We start from the raw sequence: 26,513 nt of genomic DNA on the forward strand, positions 1-26,513 counted from the left end.
GGGGGAGAGACGGGGAGGACAGGACACACTTATCCCGTGTCTGCCTAATGTGGGATTCTTAGATCTTCTGAAGCAGCTGATGCTCATCACTGTTGGTGACAAAACACTGGTCTTGACCTACTTCGAACCATACCCACTCTGGCAATTCCTACGTCTTTTTGCAGTTTTCCGGACCTTGCTTGTGGCGTTACCTGAAGATGCACATCTTTCTTCCTGCCCACGTGTGGCGCAAATTAACCTTGGATGTCCTCTGAACCACTGAACAAATGAAACTTGAAGAAATATCTTTTTATACTTTTATGAAAGGGGAAAATATAATCACTTTATTTTCAATATACAGATTAAATTCCACCATAAAATAAGGATAACAAGTCTTTGAGTATACACAAATAAAAATACCTTGCTTTTAAAAAGAGACTAGTTTTGACAGGTCTCTTCCTTGATTGATCACAATCCTCACAGAATCAGGCACGTAGCACCCTCCTTCATGAAGCTATTTCCATAAACATCTATTGCACCCCATACCAGCTGTACTCTAGCCAATGCACAAAATGCCTCCACTCTGCATATAAGAGCTACATTTTTCCACATGGTTTCAAATACTAGGAAGGTACAATACTATTCCATCATCTCCCTACCCCCAAAATTAGATTTCTTCCTAGAGATACTATTCCCTATTGTGATGGTAAACCCAACAAATGATCCCAGTCCAGACTCCCTTCAATGATAGAGAAAGATGACACAACAGTAACATGCAGCACATGCATATGCAATATGAACTGCAAGCCACCAGGCACCGAGATGACAGCATTACATAGACATACATACATACATATAATAGACATTTATATAGACACATACACACTATTTCACTTCAGCAAAACTCTCTCCCCCATGTAGTTATTTCAGCCATTTGAGTTCTTGGTTCTTTTCTTTCAGAGACACAAACCTCTACCCAAACTTAGCCTGCTTAGGATCAAGGAAATGCAGTTCCAATAGACATGTACATTATTGCTGATACAGTGTCTAGCAAAGTTTCAGACCTAGACAAGAGGTAAAATATGAACACCACAAGGGGCACTGAACCCACTTTAAAGACTGAACATTATCAGAAATTTGAACAGACTTTGCAGTCCAGTGCCCTGCACAAACCCTGCACACAGGCATGGATTGGTAGAGCATTCTTCAGCAAAATGCCTCTTTCCATGCCCTACAAAGTAGGATAAGGATCTCCTCCAATACTGACTTGAGTATGCAAAAGAAGTTAAGCATCAAGAAACAGCAACTCCTGATAATTTAAGGATTATTCCAGTTGCCTGTCAAAAGGTCATGTTCCATGTATTCACTTGAAGATAAATAATCTCAGTGGGAAGGACAGATTCAGGTCAGTGTCTATAGGTTTTTGACATCCACTGGTGGGAGAATGGAATTTCACATATCACAGTATCATGGAAATGCTTCATTTCACCAGCAGGACCAGCTGAGCACACTTTCACAGGACCTGCCAAGCATAAAAGACCTACCTCAGGCTTCAATATGGTAGTATGAAAGAGGACATGGTGATCACAAGGTTTCAGGGGAGTCAGGAGTTTGGTCTTGTACCTCTGACTGAAACTGGAAGTACAACTCAGGAGCAATACAACAGTCCTTAGGATTTCTTTTAAGTGAAAGCCAATTCAAAAGCTTTATTTAGACTAGCTGTGAGATACAAAAACACTAGGCTTTTCTAGACACTCAGATGCAGGAACACCAGCCACAGATAATAATTACTACCTAGAATTTGAGTTGCCTTGGCTAAGAAAAAATGAAAATCACTACCTACATCAAAACCTGACTGCATTCTTGGTTTATAGCCTCTCCTATTGTTCTAACCCTTCTTAAACTCTGGCTTTTAAACACAGAGGGTGTGTCTGGTTTTCCATATGATATCATGAGCTTAAAAATGAATCACGTTCTTCAAATATTTTAGGGGTAAAATGTTAGTCACACAGACATTCATATTTAATTCTTGAAGCAGGTGACTTCAGAAACAGCACACTTCTTTTCTCAAAGGGCTACTGGTAGCAGATGGTAAGATCCCTAAGAGATGAATGCCCTGACCACCTCCCCCGCATTAGTATGCTCTCACTAACCTTTGTTTTGAATCACTGAAACTCTGGAGAAAATACAAACCTAATTCCACTGATCAAAAATGTACAATTGCTTGCGTTCTTCGTGAGAGTGTCGAGGACAGAGCGTGGCAAGCTACATACGATTCAATTCGGCTCAAGAAATTCACGCTTTTTACATTGAAAGCTTGGAGACATTACAGAGTGAGGTAGCGTTGAACAGCCTCTGCAACAGGGCTAATTCCTTTTTATTCTAATAAAACCTCTTTCCTATATATTTGAGTTTAGTTAGGAGGGGCGGCGAGAGGGGGACGGGGACAAGGACAGGAGGTAAAAGAGACTAAGGAAAAAAAAAAAGTGAGGCCGATGATCTTGCAAAAATTTGCCTTTTTGGTACCAGCACTGAGCACTGCCGTCAGTTGAAGAGAAATACAAAACACTGCAGTCTCTCATGTGTGCACGCACGTGCATGTTTAAAGTCCAAGTGACTTCTGCACGATCTGCTTGGCAATTTTGTTGAACTGTTCCCTGTCTTCCCGCCACATTTTGGAGGCATCTACGTTAGCTCCGCTTTCATCGTTGGGTTCTGAAATGAGAGGCAAAAAGGCAGGTGAGTTACTTACCAAACCAAGGACTTTAAGATTCTTCCAGCCCTAACCCTGCACAATTCACCCTCTTGCATGCCTGAGGCACCACTGCCCCAGAGGGACTCCAGAAAGGGTGCTAATCAATTCTGGTTATTGTTAGCGCTTCACATACCAGTACGTTAAAAAACGGGGCAGACCGCTGTTATGGCACCAAGAGCTTTTGCTCCTGTACAAGAAGCCTTAGGACACCTTTGCTTGCCCACTCAGCAAAAGGAGGAATTAAAAGGTGCTATCTCTACTGCATGCAGCAGCACTCCTTACCTGCCAACATGCTGACTACTGACAAGAGGATCTTCTCCACACTCTGCACTGGGCTCCACCGTTCGGCACTGCTCTCATACCCCATGGGGTCGTCCCCAGGGGCATGAAGAATGGAGATACAAACTCGCCCATCTGGGTAAACTGCAGAGGGAGCAGAGGGGATGGAGCTCATCATGGAGGAAGCATCTGGCATCTTAGCACAGCAATTATTTGTACAGACAGCAACTCACCAAGCCCATCTCCCTGGACTGCCCCAAAATTCAACAGAGATGCACTCCTTTAAGAAGGCAACAGAACAAGTTTCACCCCCTGAGACGTTAGAACCCAGATCATGTAGGCAGGCCTTTAAACATTGTGATTATATACACCACTCTTGCATATTGAGGCAGAGCAGTCAATTAAAGCCAAGCATGCTTCAGCATCACTTATTTCCCAAGGTCCTTCTTTCCAAGGACTGCACCATCTGGACTCCACAATCACCAGAGATTCACTGTCCTTTCCAGAGATTCGCTGTAGATTCCAGAGATTTGCTGTAGTTTTCCAAACTGAACTGCACTTCACTTTCTGTTCATGTCTCTAGCTTTTCTGCCACCTTGGATTATTATTGCTCTTTCCTCATCACCTCTTCTGAATTGTCAGCCACAGATCTCATTAACATGATCTCTTGTTCTAGACCATGGATGAAGGTATTAAATTAGGCTCATCACTACAGCACCCTCCATCCAACTAGCCAGCAGGAAAACTTGAGAAATCTACTACTCAGTGCCAAGCTAAAATTTTGAGTTTTCTACCTTGAAAGCACGGGTAGACAACTTACAGCTTCCCGGCTGGATCTGTCCCACAAGAGACTGGATCCAGCCCACATTTTACTAAGCGTGCACTGATCCCCAGTGTTTGATTCACTAACTGGCTGATCAAATGTACTTGGAAGGGTGCTCTCCCTCACTGCAACCTTGGCTCACCATCCTAGAGTGGCCCAGGGTACCGGCCAAGTCACAAGCTGCAGCCCATGTTAGTAAAAGGTCACCAACCCCTGCCTTAAGGGGATTCTTGCATAATAAGCAATATGCGGTTAAGTTACCTGGTGTGCTTGCAAATCTCAAGTTCTGTATATGCTAATACCTTCCTCTAGTAACTGGTCATGCCCAACTAGGATCTGAGAGAAAATTAGATGCAAGGTCATGGTTTGCACTCTAGCAGAGTGCTGTTTTTCTTGGGAAAACAGCACAGAGCCAAAAACATTCAATGGAAACTCATTTTCACTAAATTCACCAATTTCAAAAACCAGCATAAGTTAACAGGGTATGTATTGTCAGAAGGCAACTGGTACTCGAGGGGAAAAAGAACACAAACACAAGACCAGAAAGCATTTGATGGCATATGGTAATATGAGAGGACTACCAGAACTTGTTTGCATGAAAGAATATAGTTCTACAGTACAATCCTTCACTCCTTGGTCCAGCAAAGCACTAAAGCGTGTATGTATATAACCTTCAGCAAGTAGTGTGACTGAAGTAAAAGAGAGTGCTCATGTACTTACAATCAGGGCTCGTGGTAGAGGGTGATCTCTTTTATTAGACCAACAAGATTTTTGCAAAAAAAAAAAAAATATATCTTTAATTGCAAGCTTTCAGGCACACAAACCCTTCATCAGGCATCAGAGAAAAGACTGTAAAAGTGCTCCTGGGTAGAAATGAAAGTTCTACCCAGAAATACAAAAAACTAGAACACTTGGTTCCAAAGTGATACCTTTTAAAAAGACAATTTTCTTGCCATTTTCCAGTTGGTCTAATAAAAAGTATCATTTTGGAACCAAGAGTTCTAGTTTTTTGTATGTCTTTATGTCTCAGACCAATACGGCTACCAAGTACACCCCTACCCAGAAATTAACTTTTACAATCTTTTCTCCAGGCACAAACACCTTTCATCAGGCATCAAAAGCTTGCAATTAAAGACATTTTTTCGCAAAAACCTTGTTGGTCTAATAAAAAGATATCACCCTCTACCATGAACCCCGATTGCTTTTTCCTCTGGACCAATATGGCTACAACCTGGATACCTGAAATACCTACTTACAAATTGTACAAGCAATCAGATATTTTACTAGGATTAGGTGTTTATTAGAAGAGATTAATTTAAGTCACATTACTGTTGAAGCAACCCAAGAAACTCAGCTTCATTTGGACATTAGTGATTTATGACTGAAGAAAGATTCCCTTGTGGGCACATTTGCTTAATGTTAAGCTGCGTTAGAGCAAGTGCCACACGTGTGTAATGAAAGGCATTTGCCATTATTTAAGAATTCGGGTCTCATTCTGCAAATGCCTCCACCAGTTAAGTCTCCTCCCCAGGGAATGGGCTGCTTCCCTACGCAGGCTCTGAGGGGATTAAAGGAAAGGTTAAACATGCACTCTGACAGAAAGGAGTTTGTCAAGCTGTTCGAGCCAGGTGGTCTCATTCAGGAGTGAGTGGCATAAAAAAGTATTATTAGACATTAGGCAGACAAGGTTCCTTGGGTGAATTTGATATCTTATTAGACCAACCCAAATGGTTGGAGAATAGTTATTAAGCAAGCTTTCGGGTTCAAAAACCCTTTGTCAGGCTAAGGACGCTGCAGCAGTTGGCGCGTGCTCTTCCTGGATGGAATGAAAAGTAAAGAAGCCAGGGGCTGGGCTGGGGAGTCAGTTGCCAGGCAGATTGTAATGTATCAAAAATCCATTGTCTATGTTTAGTCCCTGATCTCTAGTATCCAGCAGGTTGATGAAATGGAGCTCATAGGCTCGTCTCTGGGATGCGTTGTGTAAATTTCCCTTGAGGATCAGGACTGAGAGATTGGAGAGAGAGCGGCCCTCTTGTGAGAAATATGCCCCCACCGGTAATTGGGTGTTTCTGTCTTTGATGGATTTCCGGTGTGCATTCATTCTAGTGCGCAGTTGTTGTCTGGTCTCTCCTACATATCTTCCATCAGGACATTTGGTGCATTGGATGAGGTATATTACATTCCTGGAGGTGCGGGTCTTTTTCTAATATGGGTTGCAATTTTTTGAGGATTTTCCATATAGGTTCAAGGGATGGGTGTAACGTCTTCAATACACTTCCTGCTTTTCAACGTTGTTTTCCTTACAAAAGGTCAATCAAGGAAATCATAGACAATCAGGGTTGGAAGGGACCTCAGGAAGTCACATCTAGTTCAACCCCTGCTCAGAGCAGGACCAGCCCCAACTAGATCATCCCAGTCAAGGCTTTGTCTAGCCAGGTCTAAAAACCTCCAAAGACGGAGCATCCACCTTTACCTTAGTATTTTTAACGCTTTTATGTAGCCAACTGTTTCCTACACCCCCAAGGAAGGAGGGCTGGAAATAGCAAGGCTTATCTCAAGAGCTCTCCATCCAATTAGCTGTCCTGGCCTGGAATTGGTAAAGCACTCTGCAAATGACAAGGGCTGTTAATTACTACATTTAAACCCTTTCCCACAGTCCAGAGCTGGGAACTGGGGCTGGCTTACCCACGGCTGGGAGACGAGACGACAATGCAGGCTGAATCAATGCTCCTCGCATGCAAAATGGGAATGTGGGTTGTAATAAAGAAACTGTGCAGAAGACACTTAACGTCTTCAATACAGTACCTGCTTTTCAACGTTGTTTTCCTTACAAAAGGTCAATCAAGGAAATCATAGACAATCAGGGTTGGAAGGGACCTCAGGAGGTCACATCTAGTTCAACCCCTGCTCAGAGCAGGACCAGCCCCAACTAGATCATCCCAGTCAAGGCTTTGTCTAGCCGGGTCTAAAAACCTCCAAAGACGGAGCTTCCACCTATTCTCTAGGTAACCTGTTCCAGTGCTTCAACACTCTCCTAGTGAGAAAGTTCTTTGTAATATCCAACCTAAACCTCCCTTGCTACAACAGGAGCCCACTGCTCCTTGTTCTGTCATCTGCCACCACTGAGAACAGTCCAGCTCCACCCCTCCAAGGAGGTGAAGGCTGCTATTAAGTCCCCCCTCAGTCTTCTCTCCTCTAGACTAAATAAGCCCAGTTCTTTCAGCCTCTCCTCACATGGCATGTGCCTCAGCCCCCAAAACATTCTCACTACTCTCCACTGGACTCTCTCCAATTTGTCCACATCCTTTCTGTAGTGGGGGGGATCAAAACTGGACACAGTATGTCCTCACCAGTGCCAAATAGAAGGGAAGAATCGCTTCCTTCGATCTGCAGGTAACGTTCCTACTGATGCAGCCCAGGATGCCATTAGCCTTCTTCACAACAAGGACACTGTTGGCTCACATACAGCTTATTGTCCACTGTAACCCCCAGGAAAGCCCAGACAAAACTCGAGAAGCTGATTCCAGGCATGAAAGTGGGTCTTCCACTTTGTTGCTAGATGCAGCTATACAAGGAGATTCAAGAAGGATGCGGATAACCTGGAGAGGGTCCAGAGACGGGCAACTCGTATGGTCAAGGGCCTGCAGACCAAGCCCTACGAGGAGAGACTAGAGAAACTGGACCTTTTCAGCCTCCGCAAGAGAAGGTTGAGAGGCAACCTTGTGGCTGCCTTTAAGTTCATCATGGGGGCACAGAAGGGAATTGGTGAGGATTTATTCACCAAGGCGCCCCCGGGGGTTACAAGAAACAGTGGCCACAAGCTAGCAGAGAGCAGATTTAGATTGGACATTAGGAAGAACTTCTTCACAGTTCGAGTGGCCTAGGTCTGGAACGGGCTCCCAAGGGAGGTGGTGCTCTCCCCTACCCTGGGGGTCTTCAAGAGGAGGTTAGATGAGTATCTAGCTGGGGTCATCTAGACCCAGCACTCTTTCCTGCTTATGCAGGGGGTCGGACTCGATGATCTATTGAGGTCCCTTCCGACCCTAACATCTATGAATCTAAGGATTTCCCCTTAGCTTATACTTCACTGAGTTCATTTTGGCCAGAGCCCACTGAACTCTGTAGCCTGACTATCACCAGCCATTGAAACCAGTTAAAATTAGCTGGGCGGGAGAGAATCCACAAATTTCACGGGTTTTCCTTTGCATTCCCCTACTGCAGGGGTTGTCAACTGGGGGTAAGCGTACCCTTGGGGGTACTTGGGAAGGCCCTAGGGGTATGCATGGGCAGGCAGGGACAGAGCACCACCACCCACCAACCCGCACTGCTGCCTCCCAGGAGGCGGGCCAAGGCAGGGCAAGGGCAGTGGCACCCCTCTACGCCACTGTCATCCACAACCCCACGCTGTCACCGCTCCCCACATCCAGCCATGTGACACCTCCCTCCCCACTCTGCATCTGGCCACTGGGAGTGCACTTACTAAAAAAAGGTTGAAAACCCCTGTTCTACTGGCCCAGCCAAGTGCTTCAGGAGCACAAGGAGGAGAAAGGCTGATTACCATTTCTGATAGGTAGGAGAGGAAAAAAAAAAGTTGTCGTATACACAGAGCACACTCAGAGGCAAGACTGCAGCTTTATAGATAGTCAGTCTGGCCTCACCTTCAAAATAACGCCATTTGGACATGTGGGACTACCTCAGCGAGCACTCCTCTGCAGACTGTCCTTTGTGTTAATAACAGTTCTGCACAGAAATCAACTGAGTCTGGTGCGAGATCCCTAAGCAGCAGACAGGGACAGGTAAGGTAAGATGGGTCCATATGTGGAATGATGAGGGAATGATATGGAGAAGACACTTGGGGAGCATGTGAGAAAAAGAAGGGTAGGCAGGTCATCAGGAGTTGCCAAGACCATTGGTGTGATGCAAAATATGGATTAAAGATCTAGATCTTAGCCTAGAATTGAGGTGTTTGACATTCCAGAGCTTGTATATGGGTGGGAGAGGGCATGTGGGGCAGTGGTTACCTTTCAGGGCTGTCATGTTAATTACCTAATGCAGGGGTGTCCAACTCATTTTACCCTGTGGGCCAGATCCATACTGTGGGGATTGTCGCAGGCTGGAGACACCTCCAGGCAGCAAGAGGGTAGCTTGTCAACATAGCTCTAGAGCCCAGGGAGTGAATACCACTGCTACCTACACCCTCTTTCCCCTGCCACTGATTTTAGTTTTGAACGGCAATACCTAGAATTTGGCAGGCAGCACAGGGAGGAGAGGGGTGGCACTAATAGGCTGTAATTTAACCACTACCAGTTGGACAGCCCTGACCTAACTGGAAGATGCATCCAAGTCATACAAATTTGAACTGTAATAAAGAGTTTGAACATCTTTTCCATGTTCATTTAATAAATAAAGAACAGCAATCCTGTGCTGAATGTGGATTTGTTCAGATAATGAGATTTAAGAGCTAAAATAGAATTTTGTGATGTTTTTAATGTGTGCTTTTAGACACAAATGCTGATTTTATTCATCAGGACATTTTTAAGCAGCCACTGACAAAGTCTCATGAAGGTGATACAACTGGAATATACTAATCTGCCAGTATTGCAGTGGAAAGTTAAAAAAAAGGCTAAAGGACTCTCTCAATATTGAAATGAATAACTGGGAGATTCTAAACTGTGCTAGATATTGGATCATGTCAGGAAGCCTCTGGCTTGGACAAAATTGACAACTGAGCCTTTTCTGCATAAGTCTGGACACAAACTTTATCTGCTCCAGCAGAGGCAACTTCTATTAACAATGGTCCTTAATGACTTTTTTTTTAAGTTACAGAACAGCACAGAAGGGGCTCCCCCTTCTTTACTTTTTTTAAGCCTCACAGCACCAGTGACACTCAGTGTGGGGCAGGCTCAGAGAATTCAGTTTTGGTACACTTGCATATACTCCTGCATACCACAGCCAAGCCAGCCCTTACTGCATCAGGAAAGCATGAAAATGTGTTTAAGGAGAAGAGACAAGTCTCAAGATGAAACAAAACTGGACACTGGATGAGAGAGCTCCCACCATGTACTGCTGTTCTAAGGTTAAATGTGTAGAAGAGTGCATTGGTAGAAATGCCTGCTGTCCTGTTACAACAGTTGGCCGTTAAAGTGTATTAAAAAGAAAGCTTTTAAACCATCAAAAATACCCCACAATGATTTAAACTTACTGTTTGGATGAAACATCTCACACGTGAACCTCATCTTTGGGGGACTTAAAGGATAGTCAAGAGGGAAGCTCAGAATAGCAGGGAAAACGCCATATTCAAAACAGGTGTCTTCGGGACCCCTAGGAACAAAGAAGATAATTAAATACCTGCTGCAGGTTACATGCCCACATCTGTAGTAGCCATTGATTAGTCACATTTATCCGAGAAAGATTATTTAACCTGTATGACATGAACAGTCAAAAAGGAATCAGGCCAATATTCCCTGTTGTTCCCTAGAATCATTACAAGAAATTAAACCAGACACCGGAAAACCAAGCTAACAAGCATTTAAAAAGAGATTTCACCTCTCCCAGGACATGTAGTGTTGTCACCAATCTCCCTTATTTAAAGCTGGCTAATTGTGTGTATGCATGTCCTATTGAAGTAGGTTACTCGTTTTCAAGTTTATATTTTGGGAGGAAAATTATGCTTCTTTTAGTCACCACTTTTCGGGGCTTGAGTAGATAAGCTGTAATGCACATATTCACAACATGTCTTCTTGGGAATATGAGAACTGAACTCAGGACAGAGGTGACTCAGTCACTTTTGAGAGGTACTAAGCAAGCTGTTTTCCCCACAGTGAGTGCTATGCCATTAAAAGCATCAGAAGAATGAGGTCAAAGACCCTGCTACGTTATTTCTTTTAGAGGCAGAGATTCCCAAACTTCTTCTTATTGTGTACCCCCTTCCAGACTTGCCAGCTACCTGTGTACCCCTACCAGCATACGTTTTATATTTTAAACCCTTAAAAGTCAATTATTGTTATAATAAAAATGAAATATGCCATTACACAATTTCTCCCACATACCCCCGTGAGATGTCTTGCATATCCCAGGGGTACACATAACCACAGTTAGGGAACCCCTGTTTTAAGGTATAAAGTCTCCACCACCTAAGCTCTAACAGCCTGTTGTATCTGGGAGCTGAAGCGTCTCCCCAAGTCTTCCTCTACTGTACACACACCTTGGCTTGCTGCTGCAGAATTACTTATGGAGTAGAGGACTGCAGACATTCAATTACTTTAGATCTCAGTTTCTTTTAGGGGCACACGGCAAGCAGTGGGGAAAAGAAAGGGCCAAGTTGCAGCAAAATCTATGCCCTTGGTTATGCAGCACAAAGCATGTGAGCGAATGCAACCTGAATATGGCACACAAGGTTGTGCAGTAAACCTTCATACCACTGTCCAGCCACTGGAAGGGTCCTTTGCGCCACATATACATCTAAACTGCAATACCCCCAAAAAAAGACTGCCAGCCACGAAGAAGGATCTGAACTCCTGCTATAAGCATCACGTTCCCTTCCTAGAGCCCCAGATACTAAACTACAAACTGCAGTGCAATTATTACTGCTGACTGAGTAGTTTGTCCTACAGGCCCAGTTACCAGAGGTGAACAAGCAGAGCATAGCAAACGAACAAGCTGTATCTACTAGAGACACAGGCTCTAGGCCTGTACGAAGCGGCTAATATTCGCTTCGGATTCGGCCGATTTGGGGGACAGTGATTTGAGTCGGTGATTTGAATCACTGTCCCGAATTGATTCAGCTGCTGCCAAATCACACAGGCCCCATCCCCCACCCGCCCCAGCTCCCAGCATTTGGGGGGAAAAGAGCCCTCACTCATCAGCTCCTGCCCAGCAGGGGGGGCAATCCCCGCTGCCTGCCACTGTCCCACGCTACATGGGGGGGCTCTGCCATGAGCCCCCAGAAGCCCCAAGGCTGCTGCAGCAGCCAGAGAGTCAGGATTTTTGTTTGTTTGTTTTTTTAAAGGGCTGGGAGCTGGGGTCCCCCCATGAATCCCTCTCCCCTCCTCTGCCCCCTACTTACCAGCATGAGTCCGGGTCCAGATCCCTGCTGCCGCAAGCAGGGACTGCCCAAATCGCCAAAGCTCTCTGAATCAATTCAGACCTTTTAACTGGTCCCCCAATTCAATTTGGATTTGGAGATTCGGCCACCAAATCAGGCCTAATTTCCTCCAAATCAAATCAGCACCCAAAGCTTCACTCAGTCCTAACAGGCTCCCATCTGGCACAGCATGGAAGAAGAGACTTAGGATCCAGGAGGCTATTAATATTTTACCCTTAGCCTACAGAAGAATGAACAGCTGCACAGCCTGCCCCGCAGCATGTGTGCAGCACAAAGCAATGCACCAAAATCTCAACTCTGCTGCTGCCATCTTCTTCATTAAAAGGGTTAAATCCCACTCTTCTGGTTCATGTGTACTTCTTTCCTAGCTAAGAACTATGTCTTCATGCTCTGCAGAGGGAGAACAGACTTTATTGAGATCATTGGGGCATTCAGAAGCTTATCTGTATGGCTCTTCCACAGCCCATGCCTTTCCCTCTCATTCACTATTACACAATATGCCTGCGATTTACCCTAAGAACCTTGTCTGCCTATGTCCTTAGACCAACACAGCTACAACCTATACCCCTATAACAATGTGCCTGTGGCACTTTTGTGATGCAAAAGCCCAGCAACAAAGCAGGTGTTGTCTTAGCTACATACAAGGTTTTACCCTCCTCCTGCCTCCCCTAGTGCTCCTTCACTGTTTAGATGCTTTCTCCCCTTTCTGTAGTGGGGGTAGCTTAGTTTCCTTCTTCCATGAACCCTCTTCCTAGAGTTCCAGTCTTGCATCTAGCATCTTTCTTGGGGTCCTGCATTTTTTCTAGGGTTGGCATCTAGCAGCTCCAATCTCTGGATATCAGTTCCTTCCCCCTTCTCCCCATACCTGCAGCGTTTCTAGGAGAACAGGATCCAAATACCACAGCTGTTATAAAACAAGCTGCCCAAAACAACACCTGGCAATAATCCTGCATCAGGAGAGAAGCTTTTCTTATTTAGCCACTGGGATTTCTGTCTTGCTACAGTTGCTACTAATCAGTCCAGCAGGAAACCTTGCATTTTGATCATCTGCTTAAAAGGGCCCTTTTTGCAAGCACACAAAGGGTTAACTCCCTCTTACCCACTCCCCATCAACCTGAACACAAATATGGGGCAGGAGAGGGAGGGAGAAATCAAAGCTTGTACATTTAATTACTGGGAAGGTCACAACACTCTGCTTAATTAGCAGGGTGTGTTTGAGTATAATTGAACAATCTGCCCCACAGGCGTGTTCCAGGACTGCAGAGTCTGCACGCCAAGGGGAAGAGCTGGCAGGTGTTGAGCTTCTGTGTCTTTGAAGGTGCTGTTGTGCTGCATGGACAGAAATGTCAAATCCTGCAGCTCAGAAACCAACTTATAAAACAAGGATTAGTAGGCAAGGCCTCCTCTAATTGACCTAAAAAGATCTGAACTGCCAGTATTGAATGTAACTGCATGTCAAGACTTGTCCCATTTAATACAAAACCTACAGCAATATTTTATCAAAAGAAAAAACAAAAGCCCAAAACCCATGCTTCAGGAAATGTAATGGCTTTGGAGTTCCATATACAGTACTGACAAGCTTAAGGTATTTAGCTTGCTTTCTCTTACACATGTTTATATCAGACCTCTAGTGAAAGTACTGTCATATGCATCTAGTTCATAAAATAGCCAAGTTAATTTGTAGAAACAATTACTGTCCCATTCCCTCCTTCCCACACATCCACCACACCACCCACCCTTCTTGGAAAGCCAGAGAAGAGACAGTTAAGTGTGTATCAGTCATGGCTTATACCAGCGGTATCCAGCTTCCAAGCAGCTGAAGGCTGCACGCCATACAGATAGGTCTCTCCCAAGTCCCCCTCACTATGTGGGCTGCAAACCACGCGCTGGTATACTTGCCACCTCGCTCCTTACCCCTCACAAAGAAGAGGCTTAGGATCCAGGTATTGCACAGGTATCCCAGCTCTCCCCAACCATACACATAGCTTGGAGGCAACCTGGTTCCCACCACATGGTGCATACAGCTGGCTGGTGGGGGGTGAGGGGGTGCTGTGTGCACAGCTGGGGAGGGGGCCCACAACACAGAGAGCTCAACTCCCATCACCCCTCTCTCTGGGCTGTGCACATCACCTGTCAACTTTGCTGTGTGCAGCTCGGACACTCCAGCCCCCTCCCAGCTATGCAGAAGTGACTAGGAGGTGTGAGTAGTGACTGGGAGGAAACCCATGGGCCACATGCTAACTCTTCAGGCGCCATCAGTTGGACAGCCATGGCTTCTACAAAGCAGAAGAACAAAGAGGAAATTGTTTAGGAAAAGCTCCTTAAATTATTCTCCTCGGCAGAAGGATCTGGACGTGTTTTCTCATGGAAGTCTTAATTGCAAGACCTGATTTGACCTGCAGAAAGATTATGAAGCAGGAATTTGATGGTATTGGGAGGAAAGTTTAGTACAGAACACAACAGGACTTGCACCAAAGGAACATTATAGCTGCCAAGTGAGGCAAATCCCAGAACAAAGTTTGCGATGCAACCCGCAGGAAGCAGCATGAGATCCACCAAGCCTAAGGACCAAATGTGCCAATTCTGCAGAAGTGTGGAAACAGAGCAAGGCTGGCTGTACTGGCAGGTGAGAGAGAGAGAGAGAAACTGAAAGGGCTGAAAACAAGCAGCGTATTTAAAGTCAGAGAAAGATATCAGCCGTGACACAGCAAGAATCAGTTACACCTATCCCTGTCATTCTTCCCTTCCTTTGTCCTTCCAAATTTAGTCAAGATAATTTGGTCCTGTGTTTCAGCGGTTCATTCTAAGAGTTTGCATTCATTTGAGCCACAGTTTAAAGACATGCGTATTGAAATCCTGCAACTGTGTGTCTGGTTTCTTGTGCCTCTTATTCCCCTGATAGATGCTACTTTAACAAGCCTTGAGGGCCTTTCTGCTAAGATGCACTAAAAAGGTGCACATTGGGTTGCAACCTGTATTAAATGTCCTGATGGCTTTGTTTTTAGCCAATCATTGGGGCAGGGATCAAGTTCAAAGAGAAACTAAGTGAAACAAAAATGGCATTTACTACTAATATGGCACACAAGAAAGGTGCATTCAGGCTGAAACTACTCAGGCCCACTACATTAAGTTCAAGCAGTCTGCCAAAAGCACTGATGTTCAATAGCACAGTATCATTTTGCAGTCATATCACCTGTTGTGTAAAGGCCTCAATAACTTCACATAACTTGAAGGCTCAGTGCCTCATGCTTTGATCTCATCTGACCTTGTGGCCTCCTCTACATGTTACATCTATTGCACAATTATCTTAATTGTGCAGTAATTTAGATTGGCTACATGTGCAAATTAACTACTGCACCTTAAAAAGGGCCAACCAGCCACATTATTGCTTGAAAATGTGTAAGAACTTTATATCAGGTTTCTATCCATCTTTAAATTTGCACATGTAGGTGATCTCCTAGGCACTGAGAAGGACAATGCACTACAGGGCTGGGAGACTGCAGCCAATGCAGTCTCCTGGCTGCAGAAGTGCAGGGCGCACTTCAGGCAGCGGCTGGGAGATCACAGTTGTTGCTGTCTCCCAGCCATAGGGTGCTCCAGGCACCTCCATGGCTGGGAGACTGCAGCAGTGCCCCACAGCTTGCCATGAACACATCAAGACCAGGAATCCCTATCAGGTGTGGATATTCTCAGTCCCAGCTGCACGTGGTCCCCATGGCTGGGAACCCTCTCAGAAAAGATGGCTCCTAGCCCGTGGAAGCATGCTTCTTGCTGATGCAAGGACTGGGCTCCCCTTACACTAGCAATAAAGCACTGTGCCAGCCAGAGTCGAATACTTGCAGTATTTGGCTGGGAAGGATGATACAGAAGCTCATGGCAAGGCAGAGGATGATGCAAGCTCTTCCCATGTACTCACTGCCGACCCGAGGGTCCAACAAATCAAACAAGCATAATCCTAGCTTAAGCAGTACAAGCATGAAACAACTTCATGGAGTCCACTAGGGACTTCACTCTTACTAGCCAGTTTTACAAGGCACGTGTATGTATACTTCAGCAAGGGCTGGGAAGATAAACCTTATAAAAATGTTGTCCTATTGCAGTCAGTCAGGCCCATGGCAAAAAGTTACATTTAAGACTCAATTAACCAATGAATCAGGTCTTCAGTAGTAACACATCCACATGCTCATGCTATTAATGGCACAATAAAACAAGAAATAAGCCACAAAATGATTCCACAAGTCGCATGTAATTTTGTGACTGGCTTCCACTGCACCTTAAATTGAAGGTATAGCAGAGTCCCTGCCATACAGCCTGATGCATGGTGGGGCTCTGGGACCAGCCTCAGTGCAGCCCTGATGCTGGGACCCACAGTCAACTGATGGGTGGCCCCTGCTCCAGGACCACAACTGCGTCAAACTTGCTCTGCTGTGGTTCTAGAGCCAAGATCATCAGTCAGCTGATTAGCAGTTCCAGCCCCAAGACCACACCCGTTCACCAGGCACTGCTTTTTGCTTGCTGCTGCAGGGGGAAACTGGGACTGGCTCAATTGGGATTTCACCCCTTATCCCAACATGGCATAGCAGGAGGTGTGACTGTTAGGATCAGGGTACAGATCCAATTGTGCCATTATGTGAACACATGCTAGAGGCCTCAGTCTCTTCTCTACTTTATGTTCATTGTTTACCTGGTTCTCAATCTGGGTGTCACGTCTCTAAAATGTATAGCAGAGAGACTGCCAGCGAGAGACACAGCCCATCTTGAACTTTGTTTTTCACAAAGTACATCAGACCCAGTGCTGCTACAAGCCCTTCCAATCTTTCAAAGAGTGGGAGCAACATACATAGATGTCATCACCTCTCCAAGACAGAAATTCTCTCTGTGGAAAGTGGGAGATGCCCAAGTGCACACACTGTGATGGAAGATATGCAGGACAAATTAACAGTGTGTGTGATTCCTAACATGTCCAGTACCCACTTGCCCAAAGTGGGAGGTGGGCATTTTTCTGCTGAAGGGAGTCATTCAATTTAGGCTGCAGCTCCAGGTAGGTGTACCAGAGTCACATAGCCCTTCTGGGAGTTGTGGGTGATTCTCCCTTCAGGACTGCTTTCCCATGTATGTCTGAAAGGTCTGTGGGACTTTCTTCCAGCCCCCAAGCCAAAAGAGCTCAGCAATGACATTCTCTACCTCGGACAGAAAGCAGAAAAATTAACTGTGTTCTTGAGGAATCTCCACTTGCCTCCCTGCTTGGCATGCTTACACCAAAATGTGCTAAATTCTATGCTGCTGTAAGCAGAAAGAGAAATCAAGAATTAAATGGCTAAGCCCCAAAAGCCAGGCAGGAAGCTTCACTCAGATCTAGCCAAGCTGAAGCCCAGCTACACTAGAAACAGAGTGATTAGGATACATTCAGATCCAGAGAACCTATGGGTCAGTGGCAGAAAGGTCCGTCTGCCTGCAAGTTTGGAGGCACAGCAAATTTGTTAGCTAATGGAACTTGCTCCAGTACTTTCCCATTAAGGCTAAGAAGTCAAGGGGAGTAAAGGAGAAGGTTTAAATATGAATGTGGATAAGGAAGATTGACAACCAGGCAGACAGAACAGAAATGTATGAAGGAACAGAAACCCTTCTGCTTGTGGGGAAAGCCAAACAGGGACTGACAGGGATTAAAGGAAAAATCTTATTCTGTCTTGCTACAGTGGGAAATTGGCTGTGGGGTTGGACCCAGAGAGCACTAATAGATAGATCTGTGTTGATCTGGCGGAAAGTAGCCAGTGGGGTCCCCCAGGGTTCGGTACTTGGGGCTTTTCATCTTCATCAATGATATGGATGCAAGGGTGACAAGCACACTGGAAAAGTTCATCAATGCTACTAAATTGTGTCTTCAATTACACTAAATTGTGGGGAAGTGCAGCTATGCATCAGGGTAGGCTGATGATCCAGGCGGACCTAGACAGATTAGTTAGATGGGCGGACCAGAACCAGATACTGTTCAACACTGAAAATTGTAACGTGCTCCACCTGGGGAGGAGAAGTCCGCAACAAACTTACAGGCTCAGTGGTGCTACGCTAGCTAGCACCACATCCAGAAGGGACCTGGGGGTCATTATTGATCATAAAATGAATACGAGCCACCAGTGTGATGCTAGTTAGCTGAGCAAACAATACGCTGGCATGAATCAACCAATGCATCTCAAGCAAAACAAAGGAAGTCATTCTACCACTCTACTCAGCATTGATGAGGCCGCAGCTGGAGTACCGCATCTAGTTCTGGGCACTGCACTTCAACAAGGATGTGGAAAAACTTGAGCGAGTCCAGAGAAGAGCCACCCATACGATCAGAGGCCTAAAGAGCAAGCCATACGAGGAAAGGCTGACAGATATGGGACTGTTCAGCCTAGAAAAGAGAAGACTTTGAGGGTATCTGGTGGCAGCTTACAAGTATATCAGGGATGAGCATGAGGGGCTAGGCAAACAACTATTCACCAGAGCGCCCCAGGGGAAAATCAGGAGCAATGGTCATAAACTCCTAGAAAGTTTTAGTCTGGATACAAGGAAAATCTTTTTCACGGTTCATGTGACCAGACTCTGGAATACACTCCTAGCAGGGGTGGTGTAGGCACCTACCCTTGAGATCTTCAAAGGGAGACTGGATACACACGTTGCTGGGGTTGTTTGACCCCAGCAGTCTTTCCTGAGCACAGCAGAGGGGCTGAACCTGATGATCTCACAAGGTTCCTTCCAGCCCTAAACTTCTGTGAATCTGTGATACCAACACTGCAAATGAAGGGGGTTTTTCTTCTACCTTCCACTGGTTGCAGCCAGAGATCAGGCACCAAATGAGAAGAACCACAACTCTGAGACAACTCCTGTGTTTGTTCCTAACCAAAACAAAGACACTAACTTCAAAGGCAACTTAGCTGATGTCACTTATAACTTGTTGTCTTCTCAACTCATTTCCCACAAACCTACACCCTCCTCTACGTTTTTACACACTTGCAAAGGTATCACCTTACCCCAGCTATTTACTCCCAAATTTGATCCACTGAGTCCAAACATAAGGGAATTCAAGTGACCACCCAATTGTCAAATACAAATTGTTGTTCTGGAGTCTAGGATGAAGCTAAACACTAAAAATTAATAGTCATAGTTTAACTCCTCAAAAAACTATGAGGTCCCAGGCACATCTCTCTTTTGGAGGGGAGGGGAGGGGAGGGGAGGGGAGGGAGGCGGTCACTATTCAGCTTAAGGCCAGGTCCCCAACTCTGACTAGTGAATAGTTTAGAAACAAAATGGTGGGCCAGCATTATGAGCATCAAAGCTAGCAAGGCTCTCAAAGAAGATGCTTTTGCAGTTTCCTAAAGAAAGCTGGAGTTTGGATCACCTGTATCTGCTACAGCCAGATCCCCATCACAGACTTATACGTGCACAGCACCAATCCAAGAAACCTAGGCAGAATGCTGGAAAAGGAGGATTTAAAAATCTCACACCCCAGGGAAGTGATTATTCCCCTCTATTTGGCATTGGTAAGGCTACATCTGGAGTCCTGTGTCCAGTTTTGGGCCCCTCGTTACAGAAAGGATGTGAACAAATTGGAGACAGTCCAATGGAGGGCAACAAAAATGGTTCAAGGGCTGGAGCATGTGACTTGTGAGGAGAGACTGAGGAAACTGGGCTTATTTAGTCTAGAGAAAAGGCAGCTGAGGGGGATTTAATAGCAGCCTTCAACTACCTGAAGGGTGGTTCATAAAAGCATGGAGCTGGACTATTCTCAGAGGTGGCAGATGACTGAACAAGGAGCAATGGGCTCAAGGGAAGTTTAGGTTAGATAATAGGAAAAACTCTCATTAGAAGGGTAGTAAAGCACTGGAACAGGTTACCCAGAGAGGTTAGGAAAGCTCCATCTTTGGAGGTTTTTAGACCCGGCTAGACAAAGCCTTGGCTGGCATGAACTAGTTGGGGCTGGTTCTGCTCTGAGCAGGGGTTAGACTAGATGTGGCCTCCTGAGGTCCCTTCCAACCCTCATTTTCCATGACTCTAAAAGGGAGGGGAGGGGGAAAAGACAAGGGAATGAAATCCACCATGCAGGTGTCTGGTAAAATAACAGGGGAAGCATATTGATGAGAGGACAGTTAATTCTATAATAATTGTTTTGCGTCCATTTGTAAATGGTTGTTTTTTCATTTGTGAAAGAAGCTGGAAAGAGACCAAAAGCTACAATCTCATCCTGGGAAGGGGAATTCCACACTCAAAGAAGACTTGCTCTCAACAACAGGCCTAGGTCTAAACAGAGATCTAATTAATTTCTAGACAGATTTTGGAAAAATTGGCTTCAATTTGTCCTGTTTACCGTTTTAAAACAAAACAACCTTTAGGCTAATAAAGTGTAAACACGGAGTGTTTTTGTATCATTTGGAGTTAAACTGTTCCTGTAACAACAGATGCTTTCACAGCATTCTGCTTTTGAAGTTCACAAGCCCGAATCCTATAACTAAATAGGGCAAATGTACCTGTCCCTGAAACTTTAAACTTGTGATCCTGCACAACATGCTAAAGCAGCTTGGACCCCACATGGTGCCAAAGTCTGTTCCAGTATTTTGATGACATTCCTTGACGTTTGGAGACTTATCGACATACTACATGGACAACTGGGGCCTTTGCTGCATGATCTAAGTTGCAGAAATCTGTTTATTCGACTGCTTTCAGATAGCAAAGAAATGCCTTCAGCAAGGTGTTTTTAAAAATGAGTTGTTTCTTAAAGACAATAATCAGATTTTTTTATTTAATTATACTTTTAATTTTTTGTTAAGATGCTCTTAAAAAAATAAACCTATATAAAGATTGTTTTAATTTAAGATAGGTTAAAGCTCAAAGATATCATCGTGGAATAGGAATTGTAACTTCTAATTATATACCATTTGAGATAATATATTCATGTAACCTTTTTAGAAAAGTTTTATAAATGTCAGAACTGGCCATGGACTACATTAGGGACCCAATCTTATGGGGTTCCCAGAGGTTCCTCTATAGATTAGTAAAGATTAAAGAAGTTTCAGTTCTCAAACTATGGATTTGTGTCTCCAGAGATAACAGCCTTAACAGCAGTATATGGAGATGAGAGATAACAGACCTGAATGCCTACCCATCAGCCCTCTTGTCTCTCTGCAAGTTTGTATACACAGTCAGGCCCTTACCTCTCTGTAAAAGTGCAAGGTTTCAAGAAGTTAAATTAATAGAGGATATCAATCAACAAGAATGCACTTTCTGTAAAAAACAATGATTAAATCGAGGCTTCCTGGCCAGCCATTTAAATCATGATTTAACCGGATTTGATTTAAATCAAATCCACCCTGATCTTTAGTCTCAATGAACAATTCCCACACCCACCTCCCCCTTCTCAAGGTTATTTTGACCTGCTGGAGCTTTTATATAGGGACCACATTTGAGTTTAAGATTTTTAACCACTCTTTTTTTAATATAAGTACACACAGACACAGTCATACACACATCTCTACAATTAAAAGGTATTTGAGATTAGTCTAAATAAAAAAAATATCCTTATCTTTACTATTTTCCCATTATACTGCATATATCCCTTTGGTACTTCATCTGCTTGGATGTGAGACCATACTTGTTATTTCATTCCAGTATAATTTCTTTAGGTACTTGAATCTCATGCAGTGTTAAAACAGTACCACAACCTTGGGTTGCACACAATGAAGAGGTTTACATGCAAATATAAGTTTGCTCTGTCTAGCCATTAAAATTTTCTAATTAATAAAAGTTTATCTTTGTAAAAAAGAAAAATCAACCAAGATGAGGACTAAGCTAAAGGAACCTCTCTGATTATTACATTTTACCTTCCAGATCTAGCAGGTGTTAAACTGCAATTTTATCAGGGCACACCAAATAAAAACAAATAAGACAGTAATAATATTTAATTTGCACTAGCAAAGACCACAATAAACACACCTGAAAGCCTACGCTGAAGGGGATTTCATTTTCTATGTCAGCAGGAATCCCTTTGGTTATTTACATCTGCTTTATGATAACAAATGCTTTTATATTTAGACATACACATTCAAATGTCTTCAGCATGTGTTCTCAGGGCAAGCTCTATTCAACGGCAAGGCACTCCTGTGTAGAAAAAGAAACTCCAAGCTATCAGTACTTCTCTACTACAAGGAATGTTTTGAGCCCTAAGAGATTTCAACACTCAACCAAATTGAGACACTATTTATAAATTACTTCCGACTGGGAGGTCCATTCTAACAACTACCGAGATACTACTTTTGATAACACTGACAACCACATCCTAATGTAAGGCAAGGTATAAGACATCACACCCAGCATCTTGGGGTTTGGATGTCTACAAGGTAGATATTGATATCTGTCATTTGGCATATCAATCTAGGTACCAAATAGGGGTACACCGATAGAGATTTTCTTGGCTGATACCGATAGCCGATTATTCACCAGGCATATTTTTTGTATATAGAAGTGAAGATACAAAACTTCTTGAGGAAGGTAGAACAGTAGTCAATAGCTGCAATTTGTAAATGTTGTCAGTTTTAAAGTACGGGTGACTGTACTATCTAGACCTGATATCATTGACTCCAAGATGAACATGGGCCGACAACGTGAGGTCACGGTCGGCAGGGCTAACCAGACCCTGTCGTGCATCCACAGGTGCATCTCGAGTAGGGCCAAGGAGGTGATCCACCCCCTCTACGCAACACTGGTCAGGCCGCAGCTGGAGTACTGTGTCCAGTTCTGTGCACCCCACTTCAAGAGGGATGTGGACAACACTGAGAGGGTCCAGAGGAGGGCCACCCGCATGATCCGGGGACAGCAGGGCAGACCCTACAATGAGAGACTACAGGACCTGAACCTGTTCAGCCTTCACAAGAGAAGGCTGAGAGGGGACCTTGTGACCACCTATAAACTCACTAGGGGGGGGACAGAAGGGTTTGGGGGAGACCTTGTTTCCCCTAGCGCCCCCCAGGATAACAAGGAATAACGGCCACAAATTGTTGGAGAGTAGGCTTATATTAGACATCCGTAAGAACTACTTCACAGTCAGGGCGGCTAGGATCTGGAACCAACTTCCAAGGGAAGTGGTGCTGGCTCCTACGCTGGGGGTCTTTAAGAAGCAGCTCGATGCCTACCTGGCTGGGGTCACTTGAGCCCAGTTTCCCTCCTGCCCAGGCAGGGGGTCGGACTTGAAGATCTACAAGGTCCCTTCCAACCCTACTTCTATGATTCTATGATATTGGGCAATACCGATCTGGTAACTGATTTACAAGAGCAGAGCCACGCAGCAGGGAGAGCAGCACCCTGCAGGTAAGTGAGCAGAGAGGAAGGGGCATGGGGGGGCCAGAGATTGACAGCCCCATGGTGAGGGAGGGAGTGGGGCAGGGACAGAGGCTGGAGCTGGGGGTGTTACCCAGCCAGGGTGGTGAATGGGACCCTAGGGCTGGGACAGGGAGCAGATTGGAGCCATGGCTGTTCATCCAGGGGATCAGTGTCCTGAGCTTTAGTTTAGTTTAGCTCAGTGAATGAGCTTTAGTTCAAGTGTCCCCACCGCCATTTTTAAGCTCGGGGACACGTTTAGAAGTGGAGCCAAGCAGGGCGAGGGCAGATGCAGACTGCTTGCTGTGGGCTCAGAGCTCTCTGCCCTGAGAGTCGCATGGTAGCCCCACCACATCCCCTGCTCGCCCAGCAGCAGGAGGCACAATTCACTACCCCTGCTGCCACTGGGTGGGCAGGGGGTATGCCGTCAGCACGCAGCTCCTGAGGCAAAAGGCAGCAGGGCAGACAGCCCTGAGCCCACAACAGGCAGCCTGCCTCTGCCCCATGCACAAATCTGGGGAGGGGGGAGCACATGCCCCCCCATGCCTTTCCCAGAGGTGCACAAAGCAGCAGGGAGCTCTTCCCTCCCCACTTGCCCCCTGGACAAGCTGCCCGTGGCTCTGTCCTGCTCCCTGCCTCAGCCCCAGGGTCAAATTCACTGCCCTGGCTGGGCAGTGCCCCCAGCTCCAGCCCCTACCCTACTCCCTCCCTCACCGTGGGGGCCTCAATCTGCCTTCCCCTCCACAGACTTACCTGCAGGGTGCTGCTCTCCACATTGCCCAGCTGCACTTCTGGCCATGTGCATGCCATGGTCTGGGGGCCCCAACCAGATGGCATATTATATTTATTAATGCGTTATCAACTACACCAGCCCAAAAAAGCCAATAATGTTAATTTTCCTTTTATTGGTGTCGAGCCAATATGACATTGATACATTGGTGCACCTCTAGTATCTAATCCTACTTTTGGAAGTGGAGACCATTCACAAGTCCCATTTTGAATAATAAATATTCATCCCAGGCCAAAATCCCATTAACATAAAGGGTCGTATCATTTTAAACCAACAATCTCCTATTCAGAAAAATCAGCGTTACCCAATCGATTTTATGAGAGGAAGACCTCAAATATTCCAGTTATTAATACAGGTGAGGAAATGCTTCCATCTGTGGTAACAAACAGGTGTGTGCATCTCATGTATCACTTCTTTCAATATTTATGGAAGATAATGATTGTGATATAGTTGATATTGAAGTTTAGCTCCAGGTATAGTGCTTAGCCAAAGCCACCACCTTATTTTTTTTCTCTTATAACTACTGCTAGTCACTAATGAAAAGCAGTACTGGCAATTTGCAATTTGACTGTTTAAAGACATTTGTGAAAATCTGTTCAGCTCTAAAGTAAGATTTACTAGCAAGACCAGAATGTGCAACCCTGTCATGTATGACAGTGGGGGACTTTTGCAAATACTGAACACAAGTAAGTTTCTGCTGCTGATTGACAGCAAATGTTATATGTTCCTAAACGGCCTCCAACAACCCTGGAAGAGGTTATAACTTCTCTTTCAAAGCATGAGAGACTTTTGAAAGGGAAAGTCTGCATGATCATGTAACAAATACAAAATGATGTTCTCCAAACAAAAAATGAATTTTAGACAAGACCCTGACCCTCCAAATGGGGGGATGCATGTGGGGGAATGTCATCTGTTGCCCTCCCTCCTCTCTTACCAGAGCTGTGAGAGTGCAGTAGCATCAACTAGGGGGTCAACAATATATGGCCCAGGCCCAGCACAGATCCCCGCCAGCTAGGAGCTGCACATGTGCCAGGGATGGGAAGCAGCTGGCTGAGAGAAGGAGCAGCTCCTAGTTTCCTCGTCCCAGTGCAGGCACAGGAAAAACCCTTCACTGATGACATCCCACTGAGACCACCTGGCCCTGTGTCAGCCAAGCTGTTCCAGCCCACAACTTCTTAAAGGCCGCCAGCCCTTGAAGTACAAGAAAGAATGTCACCCAGCTACCACCAAGGAAGGTTACCAAGTCACTAGGCTCCATTTAGAGGGAGCTGTCAACAGAAGTTTCTTAAGCAGGGACTTCCTTTGATGTGATGTAACCTGTCAGTTTCCTGCTACAATCCTTTGAACACTAAGCCAAGGCCATAATTTCTGCAAGTTCTCCAGCAAAAGTCAGAAGCTATTGCAGGCATATAACACTCACTGTGGAGATTACGTGACAAGCAGTTTAACAGCAAGAAGGTTGCACCCTTTCCTTTCAGATGTAGGCCAGCTATAATAAGCTATAGCTGTCCACTCCAGACTAGAATACTTGCAGGGCATTATGCACAGAAGTACATCTGCAAGCTGTCGCAAATGGGACAGCCTGCTTATACAGCACCTTTCCATAGGGAACACCTGTGTCACTTGATCTGTGCCGACTGCCAGCTGATTTCTAGGTGAAATGCAAGATGTTAATTATATCACACCAAACCCTATATTATCTGAGCTCCCTCCAGAAATCTAAGATGACATTTGTGATCTTGGTAGACGATGCCTAGGAATTCTGTAAACTCTCCAGCAATAAACACTGAAAACTAGATCCTATTTCATCTATTAGGTGCTTAAATGGATGTAGGTATTTTATTGAGGTACTATTCCAGTCTGTTCAAGTCCCAGAAAAATCCATTAATACATCTACTTCTGTAACACGCTATCATTGTAGCCTTATACTAAGTCACAAAAAAACCTGAGATGGAGGAGAACTCGTTCACCTTTTGCATTATCATTTCTTCAGGGACTTTACCTGGGTGGAATAGGATTGTACTGAGAATCTACTAGGTTGAACTGGATCTGGACCTAAGCTTGCGAAATCTTACTAGCATCTTGGTTAAGAGCTAGAGAATTTAAAAAGAAAATTTATGCTGGAGGCCAAAATAAACCTAATTTACACTGCTCATTCTGTTCTACTTGCTACTTCTGAATTGCCTCTTTGCTGTACAATTTAGAAACTTTTCCCACCAGTTTATACAGTTGATGAATCAGGCAACTCATCTTGTGGCTTATGTATATGTTAAAAGTCATGGTTCTACCTGCAATCTCTAGGGAGCCTCGTATGTTATACTTGGCATATTATTTCTTGTGGCTCTGCTAAGATAGTCAGCACTATATTTTTCAGTCACTTCAGTAACACGTCCACCAACACAGAAAACATTCAAAAGGAGATTGCAGCCTGATG

The 26,513-nt window shown here is 44.9% G+C and overlaps 1 protein-coding gene across 1 annotated transcript in view; it reads right to left on the reverse strand.

The window, feature by feature from the left end:
- Positions 1–282: 282 nt before the first annotated feature.
- The window catches only part of UBE2G2 (ubiquitin conjugating enzyme E2 G2), a 37,221-nt gene continuing 10,990 nt past the window's right edge, over positions 283–26,513 (reverse strand). Inside the window, exons 4-6 of the mRNA XM_006272034.4 lie at positions 10,039–10,157; positions 3,017–3,157; positions 283–2,694 (exon numbers count right to left, since the gene is read on the reverse strand). Coding sequence (XP_006272096.1) covers positions 2,582–2,694; positions 3,017–3,157; positions 10,039–10,157 — 373 coding nt within the window. The 3' untranslated portion in view covers positions 283–2,581. The remainder of the gene's footprint in view (positions 2,695–3,016; positions 3,158–10,038; positions 10,158–26,513) is intronic.

Source organism: Alligator mississippiensis, chromosome 7, assembly GCF_030867095.1.
Source record: "Alligator mississippiensis isolate rAllMis1 chromosome 7, rAllMis1, whole genome shotgun sequence".
In the NCBI taxonomy this organism is placed as follows: domain Eukaryota; kingdom Metazoa; phylum Chordata; order Crocodylia; family Alligatoridae; genus Alligator; species Alligator mississippiensis.